This window comes from Manis javanica, chromosome 1 (genome assembly GCF_040802235.1).
Source record: "Manis javanica isolate MJ-LG chromosome 1, MJ_LKY, whole genome shotgun sequence".
NCBI classification, from domain to species: domain Eukaryota; kingdom Metazoa; phylum Chordata; class Mammalia; order Pholidota; family Manidae; genus Manis; species Manis javanica.
In genome coordinates this window covers 69,371,456-69,383,627 of record NC_133156.1, presented here as the reverse complement: position 1 = coordinate 69,383,627, position 12,172 = coordinate 69,371,456, and the positions used below count along the sequence as shown (strand labels likewise).

The window sequence follows — 12,172 nt, the reverse complement described above, 5'->3', positions numbered from 1 at the left end:
CCAGGTATTGGGTCATTCACAGGCCACTGGACTCTCTCCCCTTCCCTCAGTCTGCTCTGTGGTAGTGATTACAGTTAGCCATCTGGAGACAGTGGCTGGAGCAGTATGGCCACCACCTATGTAGAAAAAGTACCTTGGCTTTCACACTTGCATCTAGATTATTTTTATTATGCAAATTTACTCTTTTCATGAGCAGCAAAGACTTAAGAATAACACTAGGACTAATTCCCCTGCTTTTCCCTGAGGGTTTCTCTCTCCAACTGTTTATTCTGTTTTACACTATCTTACTATAGAGATTTTGGGTAAAAATGGCTAGCATTTTCCGAGTGTTTACAGTGGGCCTGACACTATCCTAAATGTTTACGTAAATTGTCCACAGCAGGTAGGCCACCAGCATTACTGTCAACATTTTACAGATGAAGAAACCAGAGAGTAAGGTGTATGTTTTGTCCCATGTCTTACAGTTAACAGGTGGCAAAGCCAGGCTCCGGGTCCTTTTCATCTGACTCCAGTTCTGGCTACTCCAGAACTTTGTGACAGTGACTTTTAGGATTATAAGCACATTCACATGACTATATTATTAAAAGCTTGCTCCAGAATTTATCAGGTTATCTTAATTCTCCTGAGTAATGAATATCCATGTATTCATTTGCTTTATCACAAATTTACATATGAAGTAAATTTTTAAATATCAATTAAGTGTAATGAATCTTCTCCTTTCAAGTGTATGGCTGTAGAGTCCCATTTGGAAAATTGAGGATCTACGTTTATAGTTCACTTGTTTTTTTCCTCCATTTTCAAAGATGTTGATTAAACTTATGCTAAATGTGCTCTGTCACACATACCATGTGTGTAGTTTTCTTTGTGCAGCTGAAGATGGAATTCAATCAGCATTTCAAAATAGATTGGCAGCTTTGTTACTGTTTAATTGTCCCTTCCAGTTGTCACACTTGAAAGTGGAATCTGAGAAAGAGATCGCTTCAGAGTGCAAAGCAGTCGGACTACATTCCTAGTCATACGTCTCTGTTACATTGTCTTAGTCATTACTGAACATCTAATGGTATTTTAACAAGTGCTTTTAAAAGCAAACTATTACTATTTATTGTAGCATATTCTTCATTTTAATGAATATTGCTACATATTCTGCATGCATTTCTAGCACATTTTACCAGATGAAAAAATTACAGCATCATTTTCTCCCATTGATACTGTTTCAGCTGGCTAAAGCTAAATTGGACAAAGCCCGATTTTCCATTTTAATATAATTTTCATTCCAAGTAAACAACAGAGGCTGAAATAGTTTAATAGAAAAAGGGACCCACACAGGCCAGCTTTTGGGATAGGAGATGACACAAGCTATGAAACAAGAGTCACACAAGAACGTTCTCTGTGACCTATATGGCAGTCCAATCTGAAGAACTGCTCTCTCCGGGCATCTGGCTTTCATCCTGGTAACCAGAATCATGGGTAGTAGGTTCCAGGTTAATTGCCAAAGCCCTGGTGTGTTCCCCTGATAAAGGGCACCAACAAAGGGGTGGTGTTAAAAATGCAAGACTTCTTCAAAGCAGACATGCTGATTTAATTCATTAAATCTCCATTTCCTCTTCATCTTTATCTTTGAGATGTAAAAATATTTCTCTCTCTTTCCTTCTGTCTCTCTTGTATTGCCTCTTGGCCTCCAGCAGCCTTTTCAATCCATGCTTGTGGGGAAATTCTTTTCTGGCCCTCAGATCTCTTCTTTCAACCACTGTTTTCTTTATTATTAAAGAAGGGAATTAGAAGTGGATTACCCTGTTAGTTACTTTTTTAGGAAAATACATTTGGAATTGTGGGCTCTGTTCTTTGAACAGTCATGCTTGACCATCCTTCCTAAAAGGCATGAATCTAATTATATAAAACAGACCAAGTACATAGTTTTTCTTCTCCTTCATTACATATCCAAGGGTTGTACAAAGAAAAAGACAGCATCTTCTTGAGGATTTAGATGTGCTGGTGAGAGACAGTAGAAATTAAAGGTTGGGTGGAAATTGCATTCTTGTTACTACCACTGTCTGAATAGAGTAGTGAGAAATCCCGTGTCAATATTCCTTGGGATTGTTCCAGTCCTGCTATTTCTCGTGTTCATAAAATTGTAGATTCCGTAAAGCCAGTGCTTGCTCTGTATCAAATCTAAGTACCTTATATCCTCTAATTTTTAGGAGGCGATAATTCTTTAAGTATATAACAGTGCTTGGAGTTAGTAACAATCCCTAATTAATACTCAATACCCAACACTCTTGATATCATCACAGCAACTGTCTTTATAAGTACTATTATTCTTCATTCCTACCTGATGGCTCTGATCAGCGCTTACTCTTCTACTTAACCATGCTAAATAAGCATGACAACCAAAGCAATAATAATAACAACAATAATGATAGTAAATCACTTAAACTTCAGAAAGATGATTGTCCCTCCCTTTCTCAGGTCGATTTCCATCTTTCTCCCCATCTGTCCCTTACTTTAATATGGCTACTTTAAGAAGCTTCTTCTAGCTGCAATATGCCTATTACCAGCAGTGTGTCATCAAACTTTAAAGAGTCCCTGGTCCACCCTGGCATTAGGGCAGCATGACAGCCAGAGCTCTTTACAGTTTAAATACCTCCCAGCAGGAGCTGGGTGGTTCCTGCTTCAGTAACAGCTGTTCCTGTCTCTGTCTCAAAATCATCACCACTGCCAAAGGCTTGCTTCTTGGCTTTCCTTTTATTTATCTCAGCTTTGGTTGAGGTTCTACTAAGCAGTACACACAGCACATACCCACGTAACTAAACCATGGGTTTTTACCCCTAATTTTTAGATGTTTAAAGTTGTTTCCTTTATCTCATTTATCTTTTCTTTATGTGGACTGAGAAGGGATCACAAGGAATTCTTTGTTACCAATAATAGAGAAAACCTGATACAAACTAGCTTAAGAAAATAAGAAATTTATTAGTTTGTCAAAATGAAAACATCAAAGGTATGGTAGCCCAGTCAACATCAGAACTTCAAGGGTATGATAGCCCAAACCATATCACCAGGATCCATTTTTTTTTTTTACACATTTTCTCCTGGTTGGCTCCATTCCTAGGCCCTTGAAGCTTCAGAATCACATTTTCACACTAGTCTCACTGAAGAGTCTATGTCCCTGATAGGTCAACAGAAAATCCTTAAATTAAGTCTTCTAGCATTCTTCAGTCTGACTTTAGTCACGTCTCCTCCATCCCCCAACCATTCATTCTGGGAAGAGGAATGAAGTCCCCTCTTTGGCTTAGCCTAAGTTTTTTGTTTGATCCCTGGAATGTGGGAGAAGAGTTAACATCATTGGAAGTAAATGGGCTGAGAATGAGACTCAGAATATTGGCTCAAGTGAAGAAAAAGCTTTCATTTGCACAAAATGGGGCAGTAGACATGGGTAGACAGAATACCAAATGTCCTTCAGAGAGTTCATCTCCAACTTCCTACCTAATGCAACAAAATCTTCCAGTCATCAATGGCTTGAACTCTTTCAGTGCCAAGAATCCAAGACAGGAGACTTAATTTCCAGTTATGGGACTCATCTAGATGTTAAAAGGTCTTCATGTTCTTCATTATTTTAAACTCAGATCTGAGCCCTTTAACTCCATGACAACCTCATGCAGAATGAATTTAGTCCCATTTATCCAAGTCAGTTATTTGCATAGGTAGAGAAGGTCTTACCTTCTCCAGACTAAATATTCTCCAGGCCATCAAACAATCTTCATGTTGACATAGACCTTTCATCTAAAGGTGATCTGGTTTCTCAAACCTTTAAAGTGTTTGGTTGAGAAGTGATCACAACAGCTCACGTATTATCTGATCAACAATGCAGTTACCTTCCTTGTTGTGTGTTCTAGATATTTATTAGAAAAAAAGGATTGTACTCACTTTGTTCCGCAGTCGTGTCACCTAAGATTGCCTTGTGTTGAACTGATAATCTACTAAGATCTCCAATGTATTTCATAAAATTATACTCCAGTTTTCACTGAAGATGTATACCCAAGTAGTACTTTTTAAATATCAAATTCAGGACTTTATTCCAATTACATTTCACTTCACTAGATTTAGCATTGCTTCAATTTACAAATACTGTTTTACTCTTAATTAACCAGAGAATGAGCTGCTCCTCACAGCCTGTATGAGGTCTGTTTGATGAGCATGCCTTTCATATCTTCATAAATATTATTTATAGAATTTGAATAGCTGAATGGTTGGTTTAGCAAATTTGTTCTTAGAGATGTAGTCTCCTGGGAATCTTCTTCCATTTGCTTCCCAAGTAGCTCACAAATCATCTCTTTGTCAATGCTTCCTGAAATTTTGCCACAATCTATTGTTTCAGAAATCTGTCGGTTTCCTAACTTTCAGAAAAATTAGTTCAAGAATTGCTGACTAGTTTTCTGGAGTCTCAGTTAAGATATCTGCTTCTACTTGTGCAAATTCTTTTATATCTTAAGAATTAAGAACTCAAGAATTCTGGAAGACAGAACTCAAAGCAATTGATTGGTACCTTAGTGCCTTCTTATTTGAAAGAAAATTGTAAGGAGCGCAACAAAAAGAATGTTTCCATATTCTACCCTCCTCTCTCATATTGCCATTTTCCATTTTAGTCCACCCATTTGCTTCCAGTTTTATGCCACTTTCTCTAATTCTTCATGGTTATGTGACTACTCTTCCATCTCTTCTCTATATACACATTAAATTTGATAACTGGTAGAGAGATTGTTGTTAGCTGGTGAGGTCAATCCTAGAAAGAGAAAATTATGTTTTGTATTTTTTTTAAGACAGGAGACCTGGGTTTGAATCTTGGTTACCATTTCCGACCTTTGAGACCTGCATCAAGACCTTTGAACTCCCTAACTCACAGTTCCCTAGTCCAAAAAATCAGGGCTTTAAGAAGTGCCTCATTTTGTTGATTAACAAAGAGTACTTGGTTAAGTGACTGCTCTCCAGTGGCCTTACTGACTGAACAGAGCCCACGGTCATGATACCTGGTTCTTTGTCTTTTTAGTCCTTATTTTTCATGTCTAGTGCTCTGTCCATCAGGGCTCATAAATAGTCATACTGATTTCTTCGTCTTCCTCCTAGGGAATTTTTTGCAATATGTACATATTCAGTAGTAAGTGTTTTTAACATAGTGTTAAATTATATTCCATTTCAAGTCTCTGGCCTTTGTATGGTATGTCTTTGCTTTCCTAACATTGATATGTTTCCACTTTCTTTCTCACTTGAAAGCTTATGGTTCTTTCTCCAGCTTCTTAATTTATAAAATTACAACATTATATCTTACTTCCTTTCCTCTTCAGTTGCTAGTATTTATTTTGCATTCCTTTAATTTTGATTGATAGCCCAGAAGTTTATTCTCCTTATTCTAGTTCTTTTTTTGTATGAATATAGCAAAGCATTTCCTCTCAGCCTTATCTAAACTGTTTGATTAGCTGCTAATGTGCAAAATCATTAATGGGGATTCAAACTGCTAAAATAAAGAACTGATGAATTCCAGCCCATGGGTCGCAATTCAGTCCTTTTGGCTGAGTGCTTTTTCAGAGGAGCAAACAAAAATCAGCAGTGCTCAAGGCACTGCGTGAAATGTGCAGGGTATGATTATATCCTTTAAAAAGTTAAATGTGGTTCAAATAAAGACCTCTCTGCAGCACATAATGTGGGGTAGCTGCTTTAGAACAGTAAATAAGCAGTTTGCTGTAGCAACGGTGTATCCAGCTCTATAATCTGACATCCATTTGTGAACTGTTGAAAGGTTATCTTTCTTTAAATTACAAGAGTTTATGAACTACTTTATTTGGTAGATTGTGTGTGAGTGTACCCATGTGTGCATGTGTGTGATTTTTTCCATTTAAGGAAAAAGCCAATTTCTTTTATTATTTACCCGTATAACTACTAGGGGCCAGCTGTTAGTTGCATGAAGCTCCAGCTATCCATAGTGAAAGGATTATCTGGTCAGCCAACCAACTGAGTGATTGAATGTCCCTTGAGGCTGCTAGTTTAAAAGCATAGACATCTGTTAAAGATATCACAGGAAGACTTTCAATGAAACAGGCCTGTTGTGTTGTGGTTAATTCCTTTAGAGCTATAATCTTCCTAAGAATTCTAGAATTTTATTGTTATTTATGGTACTTAAATTAATATATTTAAATGATGCCAATATGAGTGTCATCTTTGGTTTTTGTTTTGCTGTTTTTCTCCTGTGTTTTTTTTGTTTTGTTTTGAGAGGTGGTGGTTAAATGAACAGATTCTCTAATCAGTAAATTCAAGAGCTTGTCTAATAACTGAGATCCTTAATGATACAGTAGGAGTGTAGTAATATAATGAAAAATAATCATAAAGTGGCATACAGTAAGAAAAGTGGCTAGACTTAAACATCACATAACATGCCACTCTTGTACACACTAATGACATGATGGTAATTTGTGGTAGCCAAAAAACCTAAAAAACAAGCCAATGTAACTGGTTGTTACATTGTAATAAATACTGAGAATGATATCTTGTTAAGTCACGATATCAGATATTTTCTACATATCCAATCTTTTATGATCAAAATCTGATACATTTACTCTGTAGTTTATTTAGGGTTACTTATTTTTCTTTCAGCTCCTTCATTTGCTATTTGGCAACTTACTACACTATCACCAAAAAGTGATTAATAAAATCATGGGATTATCCTGTGTACACCTTATTACTACCAGTGGAAATTTACCATATCTCAATTACAGGTCTAGCTGCCCACACACAAACTTTGTTTGTGAGGACAAAACATGGAGCACTTGATACACCATTTCCTACATTTGCAGGCAGTGCAGAAGAGTACCATTGACAAAGGATGTTTTTCATTTATCTACTCACCAGCTACAACATTTTCATTTGACCTGACGGGAATAAGGACTGTGGATCTGGGTTATTATTGTTCCATAACATAGCTTATTTTCTTGGAAGCCAAGTCCAACATTGCAGTTCCTTGACTCCCAGCTTACATGGCTGCCAGTGAATAATTTCAGCTAGAATCCACATTTTAAAATATTTGAGTGTCTAGAGAAATAAACTAGAGCTATAAAAAAACATGCTTTAACTAACCTTTTCAAAGAATATTGTTCTCTCTCACTTACCAACTTTACATTTCCCTGTATGGCCCCGGAAGATGGCTGGTTAGCCAGAGACGGGTAAGATTCCTCAAGGGAGGAACAACCTAAGACAGGCACAATCGCAGGGGGGCCATCAGGTGAGAAATTGGGGATCAACAGAGGTGAGGCTTAGAACCTCACCCCCAACCCTGTTTTGAGAGAAATCTTCTGCATCCGTGGATGTTTTGTTGCCCTTGTCTAGCTTGGATTAATACTTAGTCTATAGGCACAGACCTGATCATCTACATTTGCCCTCTTACAGCACTAAATTATGTTTTCCACCTTTATCTTGCATCTACCTACCACTTAAGCATTTTAGTAAAAAAAAAAAAAATATGGGAGAAATGTGGGATTCACATATAAATCAAGTATAAAAATCAAATGGATAATCATATCTGACTTGATTGTTCATAGTTCATGATACATGATCAAAACTGAAAGTTTCTGTGGTATGACTGCCCTTGCACTGTTCACCATGTAAGAACTTATTCACTATGTAAGAACTTGTTCACCATGTAAGAACTTGTTCGTTATGCTTCAGAAGGTTGGAGACTGTTGAGAATTAGGCTTGGGGTTGATTAATGATTGTGCATTGAGTCCCCTATACAGAATTTTATTGTTGTTAACAACCATTTGATCAATAAATATGAGAGATGCCCTCTCAAAAAAAAAAACAACAAAAAAAAGCATGCTTTAAGTTATAGGAGTTCAACATATGCCCCTGGGGGTAGGAGGGATCTCCTTTCTACTTTCTCCCCATCAGTAAGTTGCAGGAATGTTATTTGCTAAAATAGTAGGACCAGAGATTTAGGACTGATGTGAATACTTAAGTAAGTGACAAGACAGTTCAAAGCGGCAATTATCTTATAGAATTACTGCAACCTATTTCTTGAAGAAATCACGAGCAAGTAAATATGTCAGGCTTGGTTGTATGGCTTGTCATTTTGCAAATAAAATGCAATGTGGAATTGGGTTTGCTGATGTCTGATATGGCCTGTTTTATCAGGATATGCACTAGGCAGTTGGACTGCCTCTAATTAGCTAATGGTGGGACAGCACACTATCTGTACAGCAGGTGGAAGCACTTGGTGACAGTTATGAGGACTTGGTAACTTACCATATTACTAACTCCTAGGTGGGGGCGGAGCAGGGAGGGGAGTGATATACTAGTATATTCCCTGCCCAAGCAAATAAACTGCAATAATAAATTTTAGGAAATACAAAAGGGAAAGGGAAATCTAAGTATGATCAGTACATTTTATCAAAACCAATGCCCCAGTTATGATATTGTACTATGGTTGTGCACAAAAAACTCCCACTGGGGAAAGTAGGTAAAGTGTGTGCAGAATCTGTTATTTCTTACAACTGTATGAGAATCTATTATCTCAAAATTCAATTTAACTAAAAATTTTTTTAAAAACAGATTTTAACTCCTTACAAGTCAGGAGAAGCATGATTCTCTCACTTATCCAGATTGCAGTTGTGCCTTTACAAGGCACTGAAATGTATCTGAATAATGAGGAATATTAAGACAAGCCTTAAAAAGAGGTAATAAATGAAGAAGCTTCATCTTATCACACATGAATGTGAAACTGAAGCATTCTATGAGTCTGAGACATTCTGAACTTATGTCATGCAATATTATAGACAAGTTGGGAAAAAAAGATCATCGATGGTTGAATCTGATACCTTTGTTTTCTAAAAGAAGAGTTATGATGTCATTAGTACAGAAATTCATATTGAAAATAGAGTTTCAGATATAGGATAAACTCTTCGGTGTTTCATACTGCTAAGAAAGAATTACTTCATGTTTGCCCTTTACCAGATTCCCCTGATTTAATAACACCTTGTATATCCTTAAATTGGTCCTAGCTAATAAAATCACACATTTCATTTTAATAATAATCCCATGAATACCTTATAAAATCTGCTTTGTTAGTAAGGTTACTTCCATTTCATAAACTTATGTGTTCTTTTCCTAGGTACTGCTGTGTGGTTTTAACTGCACATAATAGCATATGTAAACAGTATTACTTAAATTTTAGGTTGACAAAGCTGAATCAATATTTTGTGTTCAGTTGAGTGCATCATTAATAAGAATGACTTCAGGGACTTATTATTATCTTTCAGGAAAAATATTCCCAAAAGACTATAACAGTCAAGAAGCCCAAATAATTGTGTGGTGTATATTTTTATTGGCAAGAGAATGTAATTTTGAAATTTTTGTTCTTCTCCTGGGACTCTACATAAGTTCCATAAAAATGTCAACCAAAAAATCAGTAGGTGTATGACAGATTTGAGCAATCTGTTCCCTTTCCAAATTGCAAATATATCTTCATAAATATTTAATGTTATTCAGATTCTTCTTTTGCTTATACAGTTGAACTACAAAATAGTAATAGTTTTTTTCATAGCATTGTCTGGCTCTAAAGGAAATTCTATTTTACAGAAATATTAATTGATCATCCATTGAATTCACCTGGCAAAGTACATATATTTTTTATACATATGCACATATGGCTCAACTATGTGCTGAGCCAGTTCTTTGTTCTTGAAAATATATGCTGATCTTACAGTGCTTCATGTATTTACCCCTCTATTATATAAGCTAAGAGTAGAGAAGTTTATCTTTGTCATTTTTCCCTTATGATTTCCCAAACAGGGATTGAAATAAGTACAATATCTGTGATAATTCTCAATTTAAGGAAAGGTATCACCAATAATTCAGATAGAAATATAAATGAAAAATATACATATAAACATATGATCATATATTTTATAATAACCTGGAAGGTACAGAATTAAACAGAAATTCTCATATTTGTTTCAGTTCTTATATTGTTACATAGTTGTCCATTTTATACTTACAGAAAAGCTGTTATATTGAAAAACGTTTTTGTCCCTAAGTATATTTTTGTTTCAAGAATCAATTGTGGTTTATACTTTTTAAATATTTTGACCATTCTGTTCTATATCTTATGTGTTTGCACGTTGTATGTATGGCAAATACAATAGCGAACATAGTTTTGATCACTACCCGTCCTGCTATGTTTACACTTTACTTAACATTACAGAGAAAATTCAAGTAAGTTATGTTCTCTTTTGCATTTTGAAGGAAGGTAACTATTGAATCAAAATATTTTGGGGGTCTTTTTTTAAAAGTTAGTTACTTTCAAAGTTCTAGGCAGTGTTTGTCGAACTCTCATGTGACTCTGAATCACCTGGGGGGTCTTGTGAAAAGTGCAGATTCAGGTTTGGCGGGTCTGAGCCCTGCGCACCCCTGGCCACGCCCACCTGCAGCTCCCACCTCTCTGAGGACCGCAGATCTACAGGCTAGGGTAGCCCAAGATACTGGAATGTGAAGCCAAATATATCTTACCTCTTCTTCTGCTTCTGTATTAGAATCTCAAATGAATGCTTTGCATATCTCAAGTTCATTGATGTTTCTCATTGTTTTATTTTCCATTCTAATGGTTTTGTTTTTTTTTTTAGCTCTTTTGACAGTAAGTTTGTTTACCAGCAAAGAGGACTCGGGCCAATTGAAGAAGACACTATTCTTGTTATAGACCCAAATCATGCTGCAATACTCCAGTCCAGTGGAAAAAACCTGTGAGTTAAATTACTCATGTTTTTAAAGCTTGTACTTCCTATATTGGGTGTAAAGTGTACCACTGGGTCTGGTCTTAGAAAAAGTGTGGTGTGCAACAGTGGTGAGAAAGTACGACTTAAAAAAGCATAAGACGAATTGGGCCATCCTCTCTTTTGTTCTCCACATAGGAGGTTCTGAAGCCTGACTGAGTGTTAGAATCACCTGGGAAGCTTAAAAAATTTAGATTCAGATTTAGTCTGGGACAGGGCCCAGCTATCAAAATAATACTTTTAAAGCTCCCCAGGTGATTCTAATAGGTAGTGAGGCTTCAGAGAACCCCTGATTCACATAGCTAATGAAGTGAGTTGCTGGTCAGCTAGATCTGAAGGTTTTTTAAAAATTCTTCAGCAAAGAAGTTTCATAACAAACTCATCAAGTAATCGCCATCAAGAAAAAAGTGGCTTCATTTCTCCCATCTCAAAGTGAAGATTAAACAAATGTCACTTTTAGCTTTCCTTAGCATGCATAGGTAATGTAGCTTTGAAAGCACTCATTATTTAGTCTTATTCCTAGAAGGCATTTGGCAGCCAAAAAGAAAATTGGCTGATATTCATTTGCCACTGAAAGAAAGGGGCACCTGCTGACAGAGTGTCCTCAACCACTTTACCATACCCCTACTCCATCTGCTTAGGCACAAGGAAAGCCAGCTTCTTTGAAAAGTGGAGAGCATCCACTTTGAACGGAGCTGCCTAGGAGACGGTGAGAACTAGATTCTCTTTTTATAGGATTTTAAGATGGTGAGTCAGGGGCCAAATCCTAAGACCGGCACCACCAGTCAGCGTGTTTGAATCATTCTCATCGGCGCTCTCGCCCTCAATCAGAAGGATTCCGGTTCCAGAAAGGAATTTGAGGAAGGCAGAGCATCTGCTGCTAACTCAGCTTGGCCAAGAGCAGGCTGTCTGTGTCCACAGGAGATTATAACCCTCACATTCAAGCACCAAAGGAGAGAGCTAGGTCAGTCAATTAGTCAAGACGGGGTCAGGGTGTTACAGTTTGGGCTCACCAAAAAAAAAATCTGTGGTGCCAACACTGTGCTAAGGCTTGAAGCTGATAAATACAGTTTGCGGATTGTCAGGTATCATTGGATCACAGCCACATTAAGACACTGTCCGTATGTTAACTGCTTCTGAGTTCCTTAAGCCTGTGAGCCTCTGTCTACATTAGTTCAGTTTTCTTACCCAGATCATCCCAATTGATTTGTTAAATAGATTAACCTTCTCTAATGATTATCCAGCACACCGCTTCACTTCAGCTACATGAGCCCAGCCTGTCACTGAAAATTGTTTTCTTTGGGTTTTACTGTCTTTAGGAAGCGCTCTGAAAGCTTTTGAGTCATATGTTTAAATATTTTATATTA

At 36.8% G+C, this 12,172-nt stretch overlaps 1 protein-coding gene across 15 annotated transcripts in view; it reads left to right on the top strand.

The window, feature by feature from the left end:
- The window catches only part of PAM (peptidylglycine alpha-amidating monooxygenase), a 274,509-nt gene that overhangs the window by 241,714 nt on the left and 20,623 nt on the right, over positions 1 to 12,172 (top strand). For all 15 annotated transcript variants that reach the window (XM_037011902.2, XM_037011900.2, XM_037011915.2 and 12 more), the window contains one exon: positions 10,659 to 10,775. In XM_037011902.2, coding sequence (XP_036867797.1) covers positions 10,659 to 10,775 — 117 coding nt within the window. The remainder of the gene's footprint in view (positions 1 to 10,658; positions 10,776 to 12,172) is intronic.